General features: G+C 41.8%; 1 protein-coding gene across 2 annotated transcripts in view; it reads left to right on the top strand.

The window, feature by feature from the left end:
• Nucleotides 1-20647, top strand: part of SORCS3 (sortilin related VPS10 domain containing receptor 3) — a 267664-nt gene that overhangs the window by 74509 nt on the left and 172508 nt on the right. Inside the window, exons 1-2 of one of the 2 annotated variants that reach the window (XM_088059520.1) lie at nucleotides 12994-13070; nucleotides 14877-14944. In XM_088059520.1, the coding sequence (XP_087915646.1) occupies nucleotides 13050-13070; nucleotides 14877-14944 (89 nt within the window). In that variant the 5' untranslated portion in view covers nucleotides 12994-13049. Of the gene's footprint in view, nucleotides 1-12993; nucleotides 13071-14876; nucleotides 14945-20647 lie in introns of those variants that run through there. The other variant, XM_005520720.2, reaches the window with a different exon arrangement.

Raw genomic sequence — 20647 nt, forward strand, 5'->3', positions numbered from 1 at the left:
TAGTTCAAGAGTGCTCTGTGCTATTCTGACTGTGGCATTGCTAATCTGAGGCATCTAAAACAGCCTGAGATAATTTATTGTCTTCTTTCTTGGCAGGGAGAGGAGGGAAAATAATGCAATGGAAATAATTCTAAATGATTATGTGTATCTATAAATTATATATACATATATATAATTATGCATATATATATAATGCATATATGCACGCGTATAAGGGAAAAGTAAAAATAAGAGAATATGAGATTCTGTTGTTTCGTTTTAAGGCATTGCTTCTAGAGCTAGTGCTGGTAGAAGACCAAAATGCAAAAGTCCATGAGAGATAACTTGAGCTCTGTGATGCAGTGGAGGACGCTGTTGCTCTGACAGCTTGGTTTAAAGCTAAGCCCCTGGTGCCTGTTTAGTGCATCAGTTTTGTAATGAGACCCGCTCTGGCTGCAGGAGTGTTGTGAGGAGCTGTGGAGCTGTTGGAATCAGTCTTGTGCTGGTGTAGTTACTAGAGAGATCTGTATCAATTGCTATTTGAAAGGCTGGACTGGGGAGTATCTTCATTCTTCTGTGTTGCACATGTGAATTTACAACAGGTTACACTGTTCCAATAACTAGGTTTACTGAAGATTATCTTTGGAGCTTTTGCTGTCAGTCCTGCTGTAAAAAGGGCCCAGAGAAATATTTCTGTTCTGGGAGGTGTTTTATAAGAAGTAGTTTGTAGATGATCATCTTAGTGAAAGGGCAGTCATAAAACTTCAGAGGCAAAAATGGGACTTTGGATTTGTTCTTTAGTCTGTCACAGGTACTTAAAAGATGTGTTCACCTTTTCCTATGTGTGCATCCTGCAAGTAAGACAAAGAATCTGTACAGAGTTGATACACTGACATCTACTTGAATCAACCCTCTGGTCCCCACCATGCTTCAGCCTCTGATGATGTTCAGAGCTCTCAGCTTTTGCCAGCTCAACACTTTCTTATGAAAAGCATATTGCTCCTGTGACTTCATGGTGCTGATAATGACAAGACCTTGTGGTGTGACTGATGAGGGAGAGGAGAAGACATTATTCCGATGGTAATCCATGGCTCTTGAGACACTAAAGAGGAGAAGAAAAGACCTCTCAGAGTGGCGATTACCAACCTTGTTCAGTCATTTTGCATTCTTACTTCATTGTACTGCACAGGCATTCCCTCTTACGTTCCTCAAGGGGCAGAATGATTTTTGGAAGCTTTGAGAAATTTCTGGTGCACCACTTAAAACTTTGCAATGCAGGAATAGTCAGTGGAACTGTTAATGTTCTTTAGAGCTCTTCTGCAGTGATGGGTGGTTTTTGATGTCTCAATGCAAGGTGCAACATAACCTTCTAGCCCACTTATATGAAATTCCCTGAAGGTCATCTGGAAGACCCTGCAGAGTTGCAAAGGATTTTCAGAGAACATGACACTCTGTCACTTCCCCCTTTTCTACCAGATTTTGGTTCCTAGATGTTCTTCTGATGGTGATGCAGGTGCTAGAAAAACTGAACCTTCCTTTGTCATGCACGAGTTAAAAGAATCTATCTCTTAGAGTTTAGCATCCTAAATCTTGAGCTTAAAAGCAGTCTCAGTTTAAATGTCAGTCAGCAGTCTCAGTTGTCATAACCATGATTATTACAAGAGATACAGACAGTGGCTTGATATGAAGAGTGGGCTTCAATTTCTCTGTTTCCTGGAGGGAAAGAATCTGTCAGGTCCACTGTGGTGGTTTTAGCTCTAGCTAGAATCACCAAGGTACTTACTCATGTCTTGCTGTGAGATATGGATTAGAAGAAGGGAAAAACAGGCTTAAAACTTAAAAGGAATAAAGAAACTTTATTAACAGAACTACAAGAATAAGAAACCAGAATAAAACCTCCAGAAACCTTTTCTCTCCACCCCGTCTAACTTTTTCTTTTCTTAACTGACAACACAGAGACAAAACCTGGGATGTTAAAGCAGTATTAACTATACAATAGTCTTTTTCATCAGAGAAGTTTTTTCTTGTCATTTCATGGAGAGTTCTCTACAAGAAAAGCAGTTTTCTCATGGCTTTTCATTTCCATTCCTGGCAGCCTCCCGGAAAAGAAAAAAAATTGCCATCATGCTTTCCTCCCATTTTTATACCACTCAGAGGTGTGTTCATGGGCCATGAACTCAAGGGGTGTTATTTTAAGGATGAGTTATTTAAAGGCAGAGGTTCTCTTTATCTGTTTTTATGATCTTCTCTGGTAACAGAAGTTTTCTCTTTTTCTCTCTTGGGGCAAAGGGTCTTCATCAACTCTCACTTCTCTCTTTCTGTTCAAGCATATCATGGGCTCACAACTACTTTACCATCTGCTTAGCTTCAGCAATGGATACCTTTGCTCAGATCTACAGTTTGAATAGGTCATTCCCCCCAATACTCTTTCATGAATTAAAGGAATTTTTCAGAGTATTGTTCATCTCTCTACTGAAAGAATATTTTAGCTTATTAAAGCATCTCTTCATTCTCCTTCTATCTGAAGCTTGATTCTTCTCTCTTGCTGACCTTGATGTTTCATGTTGTCTCTTCACATGTTGATCGCTCTTGCTTTCCTCTCTCTGGAGAGGGAATTAAATCTGCAGGGCTCATCTGGGTAGTGAAAGGGTTAAAATCTGGCCCAAGCCACGGACAGGTATACATGGCAGTGCTGAAAAGCAGGGGATGGTTTTTGGATGCTTTTTGGCCTGGAGTCATCTGTGTGGGCCATGAAGGGCGAGATGTTGGCAGCCGTGGCCTGCCCCAGCCCTGAACCAAGGGGCCGTGGCAGAGCCCGGCCCGCCTGGGGCTGGGGAAATCCCCTCAGTGTCCGTCCCCTGCCCGGGAGCTGCTGGGCTCCGGCCCGGCCTCCTCCCCTCCACAGGCCTCACAGGCCGCGGGGCAGCGGGCCAACCACACCAGAGCTCCGATACCTCTCCAGGCCGGGAAAGGGAGCCAGAAGCTCCTGGGCCTAGGTTTAAAAGGTGGTAGTCACAAAGTTGATCTCACTTTTCAGTGGTGAAAAATGCTGTCAATTCTCAGAAGTGGCCAGCTATTGGCCAGGTCTCAAGCAGAGAAGAAACTCCCTGCAGCCTCTCTCAGAGGAGTCACTTCCTTGGATGTTTTCCACGTTGTTTTTTTTTCCTAAATGCCAAACCACCACATCCATAGAGATAATTTTGTAGATCCCTAAGTAAGGAAAGGAAAGAGATCTCACAATGTCAATTGTTCTGAAAGTTTTCTGTTGAAGTGAGGGTTGCACAATGGAGCCAGTAGGTGTATGACCAACTGTCCCTGGGCCCCAGCCAACTGTAAAAGGATTCCAAAAGTTGATAGAGCTTTGAATTTCTGCAAAGGTGATTTTCCTCTTTTATTTTATACAATCCATGTGCATAATGTAGAGTCTGTACTTCTTAGTTTCCTACTTTTACAGCTTGAAATTCTCAATCATAATGTTGCATTAAAGGAGATTGGAATTCAAGTTCCTCTATTTTTCTCAGTTTTTTTTTTTTTTTTTTGTAAGTACCAGAACACTTAAGTCTGTAAGAAAAATTGCCCTTGACAGCTTCAACTGTGCTGTTCCACATCTCCCCATGTAGGCATTAGCACAAGGTATTTCTAAAGCGGGAAATTTTTTTTTTCTTTCTTGCTAAGGTCAAAACCAGATGAATAGATTTTTTTCTTCAACACATTTCCCCCCCACACCCCCTTGCACTATTGGACTGACACTAAAAATTACAATTGTATTGTGGATTGTCAAAGATTTTCTCCCACCCCACCACAAGTTGGTGCCAGTCTTTCAGAAGACAGTTCTTTTTTGGAGGGGAGGGGGGTGGGGAGCAGTTTGGAATATATTTAAAATTTTAGTGGTGAGACAGAGGAGGATGTTCTATCTGTCTGGCAATGTGGTGGTTACACACAGAGGAATCATTCCCAGCTCACATTCTGGAAATACCTGGTGAGGGGATGTCATGTGAGTCTGCTTGGTTAGGCCCTCCACAGGAGAAAGCATCCTGGCTCCAGGGGTGCTAGGCATGAGCAAGAGCTGCTCTGCACAGGAGCAAAGAAGGGAAATTGCCCAGACAGAGTGTGTTTTCACAGCAACATAGAAAAATTCATAGATGAAAATAATTTTACTTTACTATTTAATGATGCAATATATATATATATATATATATAATAATAATAATAATAATAATAATAGTAAGCTACTTATGGTACAAGTAGTTCAGTCATTGTAGCAATGATGAAATGTGTGCACATTGCAAATATAGACTAAAAATGAAAAATAATAAAGGTGATTAAAATCAGGAGTAAAGATTATTTCAAAGGAATATGAATAGGAAATGGAGCTACTAGGGCAGAGTCTGACCTTACCATAGTTGAGCTACTAAGTTTTAAAGTAGGTTTTGTCACCTGCAGATGAGGACTGCATAAACAGAAGTTCAAGGTCAGAAGAGTGCAGTTAATTGGACAGATCACGTTTTTATTACTGTAATATATAAGATAATCAGATCATTTAATTTTTTTTTAAAATCTGTAATAATGTAAAAATATGTTAATTAGCTATTTAGCACTCAAACTCTTGCTTCTGACCTTTTGTCTGTCAAGAGCCCTGACTCTGCTTGTCTCTTACTTTGGGTACTTTCCTATTCTATGTGTCCAGCTCAGCCTGACTGACCCAAGTTGTCTGTGATACTTACTCTAAATGATTGCTTTTATTTTTATCTTGTTCTTCCTGTGATGATTCTCATATTTCACCTTCCCCACAGTTTAATTATAAGTACTCTGTGTATGCATATTTAAGACATTGCGATTACATAATGGATTTTTACAGTTATGTTACAGTTGTTTAAAGCAGGTTCTCATATGTGGTAGAAAATCTGATTATTGGATGTTGATAGTTGCAGAACCATAACTTGAACAATTTGTGCATTTGCCCTTTTTCCCTCTGTGCTACACTTGACACTTGGCAAACTGCAACAATCCTTATTCCCGTGGGCTGTTGTGAGGAAGGGAATAAACTGAAGTCTCAGGCGCTTGGATTTGCAGTTAATAAGGGTCCAGGAGTGGAAGGTTTTTTAGCTGGCCATTAAAAACAGATGCGAGGGTTTATCTCCCAACAGGTACATTGTTTTCTTCCATGGTAACTCCAGCTTTTGGACTGGTTCTCCTGTGCTAGCAGTGAGGCGTTTTCACATGAAGTAAGTATTTGTAGACATGAGGATGGATTTTAACAGGGTATCTAGTCCATCTTCTGTCCCTGGAGAGAGAGAGAGAGAATCTCTTGCCCGTGCACTGATCAATAGCAATTGTTTGAGTTGCTAATTGGAATCTGAAGAAGATCACTAGTATTTATATATGTATATGTACATATGCAGGGGAGAGGTGAGAAGGCATGTGTGTGAGAGGAGTGAGAGCTCCTGAGTAGAGCCTGGAGTCCGAAAGGGAACAGCCTGAATTTTCTTGAAAAATCACTTTTTTGGGAACTTTTTTTTTCCTTCTTCCTTTCAGAAATGCCTCAGACACAAAATTTCACACTTAGTTTAGCTTCTTTTATAGAACCAGACTCTCTTGCCTCCATGAAAAACCCTTTCCTGTCCTGGCAGTTTATAGGATGTCAAAGGGCTATAATCTATTACTTTTTTTTTTTTTTTTAATTAAATGGAGAACTGTCCTGTGAAGGTAGTGTACCCATATTTGGAGTTCAAGTCATTCCTTGTTTTCAGGTCTCCCCATGTCAGAAGCTTTAAATGGCCCTTCAGCAGAAATGTGACTGACTCCACAGAGATAAATTGCTGCACAAAATCTGCTGGTTCGCAGATGGTATCAGGAGATAATTGGAATAAGAACTGAGCCAGCAAAGTATCTGAGGCCTTTTTTCATTTTCTTCTTGAACTTAGGGGTGTGCACACAGCAGCTTTAAAAGGAAGATGGAGAAGGGAAAAAAGATAAAATTAAAGTTTCCAAGGTTTTAGAGGGGGCTTCTTAGCAAGATCTAGGATATGTGATCTGGTGTGGGTTGCTGAATCAATAGAAATAAATTATGAGTTCTTTGCTATCGCCTCTTATAAGTATATAAAGTATGATAGGGGACCCTTAAATCATATCACTACCTGACAGGAGAGATTGTATATATGTTAAACTGAGTTACACAGAGATAAAGCTCAGGCTTCTGATATTTTAAGCAATCTCGATGTCTTTTTTGGTGGGAATGTGTGTTTATGTGCAGAAAAACCACCCTGAAGAACTGGGAAAAATTCTGTGGAGCAAAACTGTCTTGTCAGGGGGGTGGATCAGATAATCTATGGAGTATTTCTGTCTGGCTTCTCTGACTAATGCTGCTCCCAAGCTGCTGTCAGTGTTGGTGTCTCCAGCCTCCCCTAGAGTGTGTTTATTCCTAATCACCACACCTTTTCCAGACACTCTCTCCTAATTCTTTGTGGTTGATAATCGGTTTTATTTTACACAGACACGTATGCACACGAGTGTGTGCACTCTCCTGCAGCCTCTGGGACCGAATCCATCTGCTCTTCAAGGACTGATAACTTCACTGTAGGCATCTCATTTATTTCTTTATTAAGGAGGTTTTGCACAATTGCAATTAGAGTTGCAATTTTTGTGTGTGTGCGCCTGCACTAAAGGTAAGCATGCAGGTATGCAGGTGATACACTTGCTAAAACTGAGGCATGATATACCAATTTTATTTCTTACTTTCTTGGAAGAAATGTTGCGTGAGAGATATTGCCCAATTTTTAAAGTGTAGTGGAGATGAAAGAGCCTTGTGGCTGACTTGCAGCCACTATACAGCTAGTGGCTATGAATACCCTCCTTTTGGTTGATAATTGGAATATCTGACTTGGGGAGAGGAAAATCAGACTTCTTTTCCCACATTGTTGTAAAACATTATGGTCCAATTCCTTTTCTGAGTCCTGGAGTCATTAGTCATTGCCTTGCTGGTGGGGTTATTCAGCTCCATTCACTACCATGGCAAAGATTTGTATGTGCAAGGCATCTCTGAACATATCCTAAATTACAGTCCCTGCACGAAAATGCCTAAAACTAAAAGCATGAAGGACCCTGTCAGATTCAATTAAAAAAGCTTTCTAGATTTGTGAGAGCCAGTAAGGTAAATCCATGGCTCTGGAAGAGGTGTCTCAGTGGTGATGCTGATGGGTGCTGTTTCTTTGACAGACTGGGCTTGCCCTTGAGTTGCCAAGGCATCCAAGAGAGCCAGCACACAAAATTCCTGCCCTGCTTTTGCTCGTAAAGGCACAGGAGGAGAGACCTGGGCTTTTCAGATCTGTCTCTTTCTGCAAGGCACTGTTGTGGTTTTAGTCCTGGGTTTGGTTGTTTTTTTTTTTTTTGGCACTCTCAGATTCTGTTCATTTAGTGCAAGTCCTGGAAGTAGGAATTTCTAACTGCTGCTTACATCTGGAAGGTGCTTTTGTGGAAATAATGTGATGTGTCTCCAGCTGTGCCAGTGGGAAGGCTTCTGCTCTGGCTCCAGCCCATTGTGCTGCCTGATTTATACTGAAAGGGAGGAGGGCAGGGGACAGAAGGAGCCTGCTGTGGCAGTTTTCCTACTGGAAAGTGATAAGCAACACAGGCAAAGGAGGATTAAAGGCGAATATCCTCCTTTTAGTTACTGGTTCTTGTTTTGAGGACAGATTTGATAGTCTCAGCTGTTTGGAGATCACAGGTTCACTGGAACATGTTTTGCATCTGTGTGTGATCTTGAGACTTGTCTCTTTCAATTTTAGAGGGCTCTTTTACGTGCACTGCCTGAAGCCACCCACAGATCATTTTTGTCTCTTCAGAGATTAAAAAAAAAAGGACAAAAAGTAAGGAAAAGTCCTTTGCTGCAGGTTAAGTTGGCAAAGCTTTACTCCTATACAAGTGCTACTCTGATTTCCAGGGGCAGGATTTGGCCTGTGTTTGCTGTCAGTACCTCTGCTGTTTTCTTCTTGTGTCTTACAATGTGCTATTCATTAATTCCTATTATCTGGAGATAAGTTTTCTGCAGCTGTGCTCACTAGACTGGGGAAAAATGAGAGATTGGTATTTAAGGTGTATGTGTTCATTTTCACCTAATCATTCTCTTGCTCTGGGTGAACTCAGATTGGTGTTTTATCTTCCAGATGATGCCTCTTATCTTAAATTATCAAAATGTGCTAAATTGGATTCTCTCAGCTATGCTGAATTTCTCGATGGAGACTCTTTTTGAGAATAAAGTGGTCTTTGATTTTTCGTATATATTTGCAAAGTGGATTGAACCAAACTCTTAAAAATTGATTTGGATTCTTCTTTCTGAGTGTTTCCATGTAGAGAAACACTTAAAATTTCACTTAGCCTCTCTCTGCCTCCTCATCAGTAAAACAAAGATGCCATTACTTGCCTTGCTTCATTGTGGTGATGCTTGCAGAATCTGTTAACACCTGTGGAATTTAAATTCCTCTCCTGGGAGTTGTGTAATAGTTCTATATGCTTCTCACAACTGGAGATAGCACTCTTGGGTATTGGCAACTGCACTCAGACCTCCAATGGAAATGAGGATGGTGATGTTGTGTAGTGTGATCACTCACGTGCACACATATATTTTTGAGGCTGTATTTTTGTGAAGAGATTTTGATGAGACCAGGATTATGTAGTGACTGTTTTTGAGAATCACTCTGCCTTGGCCTAGGAAAACACTTGTGCTGGAATAATTTTCTTCAGAGCAGCCTGTGCCATGCTGTGCTTGGAATTCTTGGTTAAAACAGTGCTGATAGCACATCAGTGTTTTAGGTGTAGCTGAACAGAGCTTCACAGTGTCAGGTTTCTGTTTCTCACTCTGCCTACCCAAGAAGGAGTTCAAAAAGGTGTTGTGTTCCATACAACATCATCCTCAGCAATAGAAACTATGTTCTAAGACTGATTTTGCATTGGTCTGCTGGGGAGGACAGTCAATGACGGCCTTTATATCACTTGTTTGTTTATTTATAGTTTCTTCCCTTCCCTTGACTAATGAAAATGTCTCTGCCAGGAATTAAAAGGTTTTTTTCACTTTTGCTGTTCTGGTTTTCTTCTCCATCAACCTGGGGTGGGACAGTCAGTGTCTGGGCTGGTGCTTAGTTGCTGGTTGGGGTCAGCCTAGCACACACTTAAGCACAAATATACATTGAACATGTAAATGGTCCCTTCCCCATCTTTTGAGTGTTTGTTTGGGAAAAATTAGGCTGGTATTGGTGACTTTTGACAGAATTAGGTTTGAATGAAGAGACTGCATGGAAGAGTGCCTTAGAAATCCATGATCATGAATGTGCATGTCCATGTGCTTGCCAATCAGTCCATCTTTAGTTAATAATCTTGTGCCTTGAAAACTACCCACCACCACCACAAAAAAGAAACCCCAAACAAACAAATAAAACCCCAAAAAAGCCCAAAGAAGAAAATCTTAGGGACCTACATAGATCAGTGCTGCTGGTGTTTTAAGTCCCAGAACATTTTAAACCAGTTTGTCTTTGGCTGTGAGCATTTAACAGACAGTGGTTCCCAGTATCCTGTGGTTGCTCACATTTGGAATTTACTTCTTGGGTGCTGTTGTTCTCATATGGATTGGGGAATGGCAGATGGAAATTGCAGACAAGCTTCCTGTGGCTGGCTTGGAGGGTAGAAAATGTTGCAAGCATCATGGAAATATAAATATGTCTGTGGGCAGGAGACAGAGACCCCAACATGCCAGAGCAAGTGAGTGGAGAGCTCTCATTTCTGACATGTAAATTTGTCTGCCCTCTTTCTGTTTTGCTCTCTGCTGCCTAGTGCTCATCCCTGTACTCTTTATTAATTACACTTGGCAAATATGTGCACAGGGCTGCTGATGAGTTGTGCTAATCTCTGTGCTGATGTAGCAGGATCACTCAGAGAAGAGATGTTTCGTGAAGTGGATCGGAGCTGGCCTTTCAGATGTCTGTCTGACATCTACGTTCTTTGCTGTGCTCTTCCCTCTTGTGTCTCTCATATGAATGTCCCCTGTCACAGGAGCCTGACAGGCTTTGGTGTGGTGCTTTTACTTGTCCTGAAGCTCACTGTCAACCTGCTGAAGGAACTGCAGTGCCTTTGCACTCTTAATTTGTGGGAAACAGGCATTATATATTCCACTCTGGGGTATATGCAAAGCACTTTGCCAGTTTAGAATTGGCAAGATCTGGAGCTGGGTTTAATGAACTAAAGTAATTTTCCTTCGTAGTAAAATTTTATTGGCATGGAAGATTGTTACGCCACCAAACACTCTGAAAAGCTTCTGAGTACTTTTGTGATTTGTGGGCTTGGAGATTCTGATAATTGCCTGAACAATACGGATCCCTTCAGGGATGTGTTTTGGAGACGGAATGAACCATGGGCTAATGTTCCTAGTTGTAATTTTTTTGCTTTCATGCCAGCCAAGTTGTGTCAGGACTCAAGGCTGCTGAATTGGACAGTTTTGGACACTTGCTGGCCTTATTTTAGAGAAGAGGTCCATCATATCAAATCTGGATTTAGTGGTTTAGTATGCTATAGAGCATTGTGTCAGGATTCCTCACTGCCAGAGGCTCTTAATCTGTATTGAAGTATAGACCATTTAAGGTAAATGATTGACAGGTGTTGGCATTTTTAAATATAAGCCTTAAAGCAGGGTATTTAGTAGACAGTGAAAAAACTTCCAACCTATATGTAATGTGGAGATGCATGTGTGAAAAATAAAGCACAGAAGAAAATTCTTGTAGAACTGGAACATCGCCTCTTTCCAAAGAAAATATATTTTTTCTGATTATCCTTTCTCCACTACCATTTCTGTCTACAAAACCAAAACAATTTGTTAAATTATTCAGGTCATTAAGTTTTGTGTAAGCTCAGCTTGAAATTGCATTTTCTGGAGGGATTGTATTGCCTTGAGGGAGCTGTAATTCAGTCTCCCTATTTCCACACTCTGTCCTACAGACTCTCTGTTTTTTTCATTCTCAATCAGCTGAGCTGCTCGGTGTCCCAAGGGACACCTGCCCTGGGGTGTCCTGGGAAGCACAGTGTGTGTGTGGAGCCTAGCCTGCAGGAGATGAGGAAACTTCATATCTGAGCTGTATTTCCTGAAGTAGAAGTATGATCCCATAGCGAAATGCAGTTTAATGTTGAGCTGACTTGGAATTAATTTTAGAAAGACTGGTTTGATGAATAGAAACAATTTAATTTGGCACTACAAAGGTGTTTTCTTTATTTTGATTAAATTATGTCTAAGAGTAAGAGTTTTGCTGTTTCTGAATTTCTTGAAACTTAATAAATTTGTATTTCTTTTCCTCAGAGCAAAATGTTTTAATTTATGTTGCAGAGTGGGCATTTTCTATGGGGTGGAAATTCCAGATTTCTGACAGTTCAGGGGAAGAAAGCATTTTTGTTTTGAAATCGTGCCTTAACTGTAAAATATCCAATTTTCTGTAGAATTCAGCTTTTAAAATAAAAACCATCAAGATTTTCATGCAAAATTTCATTGCCATAGAAAAAAAGGGTCATTTGTTAGTGTTGACAAAAACAAGCTGAGCTTCTTCAACTACAAAGCAGAAATTGGAATCAAATGTCTCAGCCTGAGTCAATGAAGGTTTTTCCCTTTTTAATTTTTCTTTCTCCTGTCAGAATTCAGTTTTGGAAGATGTGTCCAATTTTCCTCCTATTTTGTGATGTTCTTTTTCAACTGAAGCATTCAAACAACACAATGTCTTAGAAAATCTACTTTTCCTCATCCGCCCCTGCTTCATGTTTCTTCTTAGCATGGCTGGGGCAGCCTGATGGGGCCTCAGAAGATCCTCTTGAAAGGGTTTGACGTTTCCTCTGCAGAGCTGTGTCAAACACACCCCATGGAAGCAGCTCAGGATCCAGCTCTGCCTTTCAGGCTCTTGGCTGTGTCTCGACCCTGCAGTAGTTCCTGAGCAGCTGAGTTTGCTCTGTGGTCTCACAAGGCAGCAAAGTGCTTTTGCAGCTTTTCTTGGGAGGGTTGTGTGTTCAGACTCTCAGATCCTCTCTGGCTTTCAGACTCCCAAACCATTGCAAGAGTTGCCTTTATTGAATCTGGGATGTTTTTTCTCAAAAGCAAGCGGGAGTGGAGTGGAAGCTGCCTGGGTTAGCGGTGTGGGAATGTTGCCTGTCCTGGGTTCATGTGGTGAGTGATTTTAGGGACAGGTTACTGTAGGTGTTACCACTGCCTCAGGCAACTCCTGCTATTTCCTGGGACCCTGTGTAAGATACTGCAAAGGGATGCTCACACTTGTGCTTTCCATGCAGCACCAACAAGTAGAGATGGATGTTAGTCAGTCATGCTGGGCAAAAATCCAGAAAAGTCATACTAAACAACGTGTTTTTACTATGATTTTATACCCAGGAGCTGAGTAGCATTCAGCCCACTTCTGTAAAGCTGTTGTTATCCTGGGATTTGCAGGGTGGTAATATAGAAGTGATGTCTTCAAAAATATAGGGCATAGGAGATCTGGGGAGAGATGCACAAAGAGCTGGGAGACTATGGATGCTGCCTTTAGTTGTGATTGCAATTTAGGGTAGAAATAAGATAGAATCTGTTGAAATTTGACCAAGACACAGAGATTTTATTTACAATGTCTAGGAGTAAATCCAGGGTCCACTGAACAGCTGTCTTTAATGTGCTTGGACTCTGAAATGTGTGAACTTCGTGAAACCTTACCACAGCTGTGAGCAATACAAGGGGTGTAATTTTAGGGCAGGCAGGGCTTGTGCTACAGTGCATGGCTTCCTAGAGAGTCTTGAGAGGATTGCTGGCCAAGTGCCCGTGGGAATATAGGGAACATCCTAAAAATGTCATTCTCATTGGGTTTTAGCTGGGAGAAGGCTGTCCTGCTGGGTGTAAGGGGAGGAGGCATACAAACCATACAATTCTGGGTTGCTACAACTTGCAGCTGGCTCTTGCCCCTTTGTATGGGAAGGTGTGTGCAGGGTTTCAGCTGCATTAAAAAAGGATGTTAGCCTTATTTCCCCATAGCATAGTGTTGGTTTCAGGTGACGTGGACTTGCATATGCTGACTCAAATTTGCCTGGTAGGTTTCTTTTCACACCCTGCTGGAAGCAGCTTGGCTATTATCTTCTTCCTAAAGGTCTCTGCATGGGGAAATAAAAGGAAAAATGCAATATAGGATAGTAAAAGTGGATCCAGGAGAGGGAGGAATGCTCGGAGCATCTATTCTAAAACCATTAAGTTGGGCACTGATTGCATAGTCACGTACCAAGGTCCCTTACAATTTGAACAGGTTTTTTCCTGGTATTATGCTGACTGTAAGCAAGTGCTGCAGCAGCTGTGATATTGATTAATCCTTTGGCATTTTTCTGCAAAGCTTTAAACTCTGCACCCATCAGCCTTTCAGCTGGGAAAGCCCAATGAAAGCTATGGCTGGTCCCACTGCTGTGGGAGGAGGAGGAGGAGGGAGGGAGGCCTGCCTTTGTATGAGCAAAGATCCTTGTCGCATAGGAAAACATTAATGAACTCAGCCATTTGAGACACATCTCTCACTTGGACCCACCTTTTAGGCAAACTGTGAAGTAACTGCTCACAAACCTGCTCATTGCCCTAGATGCTCTCTCACAGATGTCAGGGAAACTGGCCTGTGCTTGAGTCCTGCAAGGAGGAAATGATGCTGAAATGTTAAAACTGTGCAAAACAAAAATGAAGAGGCACCCTAGAGCTCTTCCTTGAGGCTGGTCCTGTAGAATCCAAGTGAATGAACTGTATGGTGTTATGCTAAAAAGGCAAGGAACAGATGCTCAGACGCTCTTGCCTTCCAGTGAGAAACCTGTGTTCTCTCTGCACAAGTTCCCGTCCCATGTGAGCCTGGGAGCTTGCACAAAGGCTCCCAAGTTATGCATTATCAGAATGCATAACTGCCTTTCTGGAGAGAAGGGTATTGGGCAATGTAGCTTGTAACTAGGAGGATTACATTTACCTGTGAAATCTGAGGTCAGAGCACCAGATACATCAGAAGGAAAGTATATTCCTCTGTGCTTCCCCATGTACTGTTTAACTCCCCTCTCCCCCAACCTCAGCTTTGCAGGGGCATGACTCAGGAGTGTTTTCTCCAGAAAGTCAGTGAGCCCTGGAGCCTCTGACCCTCCTCGAGCACTGCAGATCCAGGTGGAGGTCTGTGCATATGGATGCACATCAGTGCATATGTAGAATGCACTACATTCTCAGTGCATATGTAGAATGCTCAGTGCATATGTAGAATGCTCAGTGCATATGTAGAATGTCACACTACATGTCCCTCTTACTACTGTGGAAAGGTGATGGCATGTACGAATCCCTATGCTCTGGAGTCAGTGACAGCAGATAGAGAAAACAGAGCTGGCTCTAGGCAAGATGGCCTGTTTTGGTCATCATGTTTTTGCATGGGGCATCTGCATAAAAAAACTTGCCCGTTCTTTCCATGGAGACTGAATAATTAGTGACAGAATGTTGAGAGACAAAAGAAGTTGACTGTAATCTTAGACTGAGCTATTGAATTAGCAAGGGTGCATTTGATTCCATCCCTGACTTTGAATAATTGTAGTTGCAGAGAGGTCAGCTCACAAAATCTGATTAATTCCTGGCGGCATGTTTTATTTCAAATGCAAAACATTTTGGGATTAAAATAAGTGTTACTGGTTATACAATGCACTAAGCTAATGATTTCCCATTTTACTTTTTAAACCTACTTTATCCTATAATACTTCAACTTTAATGGATAAATGCTCAGCTCTCCTTTGGGTGGTTTCAAATGCCCTGTGTATTGTTACAAAATCTAACATCAACCTTTTTTTTTCTTCTCTTTTCCCTTTCTCTCTTTCTCACTCCCTCCCTTTCCCCTCTCTAGGTGATTCTCATTCTCACAAAGCTCTACGACTTCAACCTGGGGAGTGTTACGGAGAGTTCATTGTGGAGGTACGTGGGTTGTGGAAATCACAGCAACTGGTATGGAGGGTTGTACTGTATCTCTTCCAAAACTGGGGGTGATCCAGGGTGTGGGCATGGGGGAGTGTCTATGTTCATCAGAGGAGGAGCTGGCAAAGAATCTGAGACAAATAGAGTTGCTCTTTGCAAAAGGGATACATGATTAGGACATATTCCTTTAATAAAGTGAGGTCTGCAAATAAGAGGGTTTCATCATATAATGGCACTTCCCTGGCATGCAGAGGAGCTTGGTTTCCTTCTCACCTTTGAGTGTCCTTAGAGAAGTCCCTTCCTTCCCCTCTCTGCTGTGAGGCTGGCAATGAGAACAGGCTCTATAGATGGGTACACACTTGCTGGAACTGTGTCTGAGAAGGAATAAAACACAGTGTATGATAAAATCTTAGCTGTGTTCCTCACCCCTGTGAGATAAGATGGTCATCTTGGTAGTGCCTGTGTGTTGGGCTGTAGGGAGAGAAAGCTGCTGAAGGACTAGAGATGCCACAGCAGAGTGCTGGTGTCTCCACTGTGGGTGTACTTGGATGCTGTCACAGAGCTGCCTTGTTCCTAGGCTGGCATGGGAGGTGGACTGTCCTGCCCTGGGCAAACATGCTTCTGGAGAGTGTGTGTTTGGAAGTATGTGTCTGCATTTAAAATAAAGAAGTAACCTAAAATCCCCTCAGTCCCCAAATTCACCCCTATAAACAGGTCAGTTCTTTGACCTTTGAAATCACCAAATTGTTTCATCTTGCCTGTGGAGTGGTATGCCTTTAACAGAATTGCTATCAGGTGTTTTTTTACCCTAGGTACATTAAAAAAAAATAAGAATTAAAAAACCCGGCAGCCTGGGGCTAGTGAGACCAAGTGCCTTGTTCCAGATTTACCTGGTGTATTACACCTGTTGTGAAACCTGCTCAAGGTGTAGTTGGTGGAAGTCAGTGCATTGCTTGGGTGGGAACCCTTCCTGGCAGATGGTCTCTTGTACTTCTTTCTTCACAGGTGGTCTAAAAGCCCGTGTTTGGAACAGGCTTTGGCCATTTGCTGCAGCTTTATTCCTGTAAATGTATTTGAGGGTTAATTACTCAGTAGAGCTTTTGAAACTTCTCAATTTGAACAGTTCTTAAGAAGCCTAATTGCACTGCACCATGGTAATCTGCAAAAGTATAAATAACCATGCAAGCTAATAAGAGAGAACAGTCATTTCCACTTACCCTGGTACTTTTCAAGGTATTAATGCCTTAAAAAACTTTTGCCTCTTTACGTAGCAAGTACAAATGGTACTGTGATTGTGCTTTAAATGTAATTGCCAAACAATCTGCTCTGCATAAATAATGTAACAAACAGGCAAACCTTGTCTTAATCCTGAGCTTGCAGCATCACCTGAGCTCTGCAGAAAGGTAATAACAGCACCCCTTTCGGAGGATTCTCAAAGTGATTGAAATGTAATTAATCACCAATACAATTGAAAGTATCCAGCACATGGCCAGCTGGGAATACATGCTGCTTTGTGAGAGTCTTTCAGCATGTTCTGGAACACTTCTGCATTTAGTCTCCAGTGAAACAGGGGCCATTGGTGGGGCTGGAGATTGAGAGAGTTTCAGAAGCTAGAACTTCCCAGGTTTTTCCTAGGTCTGTGAGGAAAGCTCAGGGTCAGAGGTAGTAGGTAGATTTCCTGGGCTCTAAACGTTATTTTCTACTTGGAGAATTCAGGAATAAGCTATGTTTTACTTGAGAGGGGAGTGTGGAATTCTGGAGAGCATCTATGCAGATTGTTTCTCCGCAAAGGACATTGTAGAAATGCAAATAGATACTAAGTGTAATAAATAAGCTAGATAAATACTCCTTTTCATGGGATTTCCTGTTTTACTTGCACATTCAGGCCCCTAAATCTTTGCATTATTTAAATTGATGTTTTTCAATATTTTCTTTTTGAGACCCTGAAAATTTTAAAAGCAGGGTTTATTTTTGCAGAATGAATGTAAGCCTGCTTGCTGACAATAGATTTGCTTTCTTTAGTTACTTTTTTTAGACTCTTTGAGCCCCCAGATTGGTCACAAACTGAATGCAATGTTGATTAACTACCAAAAGATGATCTGTACATTTCCAAGGGGTGTGGTGGGGGTTGGTTTTTTTTTTGTTTTGTTTTTTTTAACCTGTGTTCTGAAAATGCAACTAATCCTTTCTGCTGGCCAGAAGTCCTGCCCATCTGAGCAGTGGTGCAGTATGATATCTATCCTGACCACTTGGCAAATACAGTTGCCTGCACAAGAGAGGAGTGTGGCTTTTGTGGCAGAGAGCAATGAATCACGTGGCAGAGGATGCTGAGATAGAGCAGAGTGCAAGGCAATCTCCAAATACCATCTTGCCTCCGCCTGCTCCATGCATCAAAATCTCCTCCTCCGTTCCCCCTGGGTTTATAGCATGAGAGGCTTCTTTTAATGGAAAACTGAATTGCCATATAAAAAGAATTTCTAATCCCTGCATCTAAATACAAAAACAAGTAAATCAATAAGAAAACATCCTGAATGTAATTAAAAAAGGGAGTGAGAGCAACAGAGGAAGAGAGGAGAATTAGAAGTTACGTTGAAAACTGCTCCTATATCAGGCTGATAAGAGCTTAGACAGGGGAACTGCTAGTCAGCATTTGAATGCAGGAACACAGACCTTGCTCTAATAGCCAAATTCATGCTTCTGGGGCTCAAACAATCACAGAAAAGGTCTCTATTGCTACTGAAGCAGCCAGCCTTGAAGCAGTCAGCTTCAAGGAAAAAACACCCACCCACACACACACTCTTCCTTGTGAGTGCCACATCTCTTCTTCATCACAGGAGATACCTGTCAGTTGTGGTTTAGATTTTTGATTTTCCCACTGAGTTGAGTGGAGGTGATAATTTTCCTCCTATGAAAGGAAGGTACTTTATTGCTACTTTGCTATACTTGTGATGGTGTGAGTTGTTTATGAATTTCTGGAGAGAGGTCTTTTTCATAGGTCAACAAATATAACTGTAAAAAATATTTAAGCTTTTAGACATGCAAACCCTTCATCAGTTCTCATTTCCCAGAGAATTATCTGTGTAGTTGAGAATCCAGCCAGCTTTAAATAAAAAATGGATTAAGGGATTTCCATATGCTTTCTGTAGAATTTTTTTTTCACCCCACTAACACCTCTTCTCCATCAACAAAAGGAAAACAATTTTCCCTTTAAATCTGTAAACTTATATGGTTTTGATTGGAAATGCTGTTGGAGCATTTCAAATTCCCAGACTCTAATTCCCAGGCTGTCTGTAGGCCAGGATCCCTCCATCAAACTTCATTGTCCACAAGGAGCTGTAAGCATCAGGAGTGATCTGTATGAAATATGAACTCTTTCTCTAAGGAGTAGGTGCCAGACTCTTCGTGGGAATTGTTTAAGCTATACAGTATTGAGGAACATGGTATTTTGGATAAGTATTTAAAGTTGATATTGTAATATTTAAAATGTTTTCAACTGTTTTAACCAGTGTGTATTCAGCAGTTTCTTTCTGCTAAGGTAACTGGAACAAAAGGTTTTCCATTGTTGCCTTTTTTAGCACTCAGAAATGTATTAATTTTATATATATATTTATTTATTTATTTATTTGGATTGCAGTAGCTAAAAAGACAGCTTCCCTCTCAAGGGAATCTCGGGTGAAGACAGACAGCAGGGTGATTCAGAAGACACACACGTGACCAAAGTGCTATTTATGGTCAATACCACAGCCATGACTGCAACACATCAGCTAATTGGGCAGTGGGGAGCAGTTTAGATTTTCTTTCAAAGTGCAAGCACTTGCATGTGTCAGCTCTGAGTCCCTGCTACCGTTTTACCCACCTCAGATAGGCCCCCTGGAGTTCCCTCCTCTGGCTGTTGTCCTGGCTAAATTATCTGATTATACATAATGCTGGCCCATGCATTTACCCAAAATTGTGATTAACTCTTTCTGTTTAAGAGGCTAAAATGCTGCTGAAGATTTTTTTTTTGTATATATATTCCTTCTTGTTTTCTTGTTTATTAACGAAGAAATTATGTCTCCATGGCAGCAGTCAAAAATCCCCAAGCTTTTTTTTCCACTCTTGTGGCTGCTGTGCCTAAAGAGGTTAGTCTGTTGTCTTAGTCTCTTTGTTGAATTAGAAAAAAACCCCCTTTCAGCTTTTTAGTAGAGGCAGCTGCAAAATGCAGCAGCTGCAACCCTAGTTTGGAGCAGAGAGGAGTAAAACCCCTCAGCGTGGTTGCAGGCTGCCTTATGTCGTGCATTGCTGTTTCATTCAGTTCTGTTTGAATTACCAGAGGGCTTCACGTTGTTTCCTCCCATGGAATTGCCTCTTAAGCCTCCCACAGTCCCCAGAGACCCTCAGCATGTGTCAGTGTACCTCTGGAATTGCAAAAATTTCCCAGCTCAGGCTTTCTGTGCCCTAGGCTTGCGTGTGGCACATAGAGCTGGCTTCAGACACGGCTGATGTAGGTGGGAAGGGGTGAATGTGAAGTGCCCTTTGGGAACTGAGGCTTGGTCTGGTTGCTCCAAGCATAGCAGCCTCTAAGACTGGTGAGTAAAGTCAGGGATCAGGAGATTCAAAAAGCCTGACTCAAATTGCCATATCATCCTCTCTGTAACAAGCTACAGCTGAAATAGGTCATGACAGAGCTTTCTTAAGACTGTTTCTATCCCAATGCCAATACATCATTTAGTCTGCATTGTGAATGGCAAATTCTGGTTTGTGCCACAACCTCTTGTTTAGTACTGGCTTGGCTCCACTGGGGCATTGTAGTTTTGCTGGAGTTTGCTGTATTGAAATGCAGTCTCTGTGACCAGCAGCTGACATCTCCTCTCAGTATTGTCAAATTTGATTACATTTATAATTTTCCACTTTTATGCTGATGACATGCATCTTCGATATGTGCTATTTTCTGGATGATTGTATTCAGGCGTAAAATTAATGGAGCTGATTTTCAGAGTAGTAATGCTTCCCATTATTGCATCTTTTTGGCACTTTTTAATAACGCTGCGAAGTGCAGAAATCCTGTGCTGATGAGGAGAAGGGATTCTTGTATCTGCACTCAGCCATCAGGGCATGGAGGGAAGGAGCCAGCTGTGTGTGCAAGCACCCTGATCTCTCTTGGATTTGAAAACCAGGGCAACCAAAAGTTTGGCATCTCTACTGTTGCTTTTGGCTAGAGTGCATAAATATCTTAGCTTAATGATGGTGAGTTTTTTGAGGCTATTGGAGCCAACTATGAATATCTTTGTGGTTGAGAGCTGTTAGGTGCAGACTGTGTTTGCTGAAGAACCAAGGGAATGGGGAACTACTGCAGTTGACCACAGTGTGAGACGAGAGTTGTTCCTCAAGGCTCCCAGCACCCTGAGCTGCAATCAGTGCACACCTTCAGCAAGATCCCAGAACTATGCAGTTCTTAACCTCCAGTACCCCTGATTATTAGTTGTTTCCCCACAGTAGGTGGTTCAGTTTGCTCTGGTCCAGTTCAGCCTGGCTAGCAGTGATAGATGCCATAGGTGTCATCTTGGCATGGGAGCCACAGTGGAACCCTTTGGGACACGAACAGTAGGTGCAAGGTTGGCCCACTCCTGAGCTAGCAGCTGCCAAATGAAGATGGTGGCCCTTTGTTTAATAGTGTGATCTAAACAAATATTTTACTGTGGATGTCAGGAAATACACTGAAGG

This window comes from Pseudopodoces humilis, chromosome 9, assembly GCF_049639895.1.
Source record: "Pseudopodoces humilis isolate 2021_Gansu_Grassland_sample_001 chromosome 9, ASM4963989v1, whole genome shotgun sequence".
In the NCBI taxonomy this organism is placed as follows: Eukaryota; Metazoa; Chordata; class Aves; order Passeriformes; family Paridae; genus Pseudopodoces; species Pseudopodoces humilis.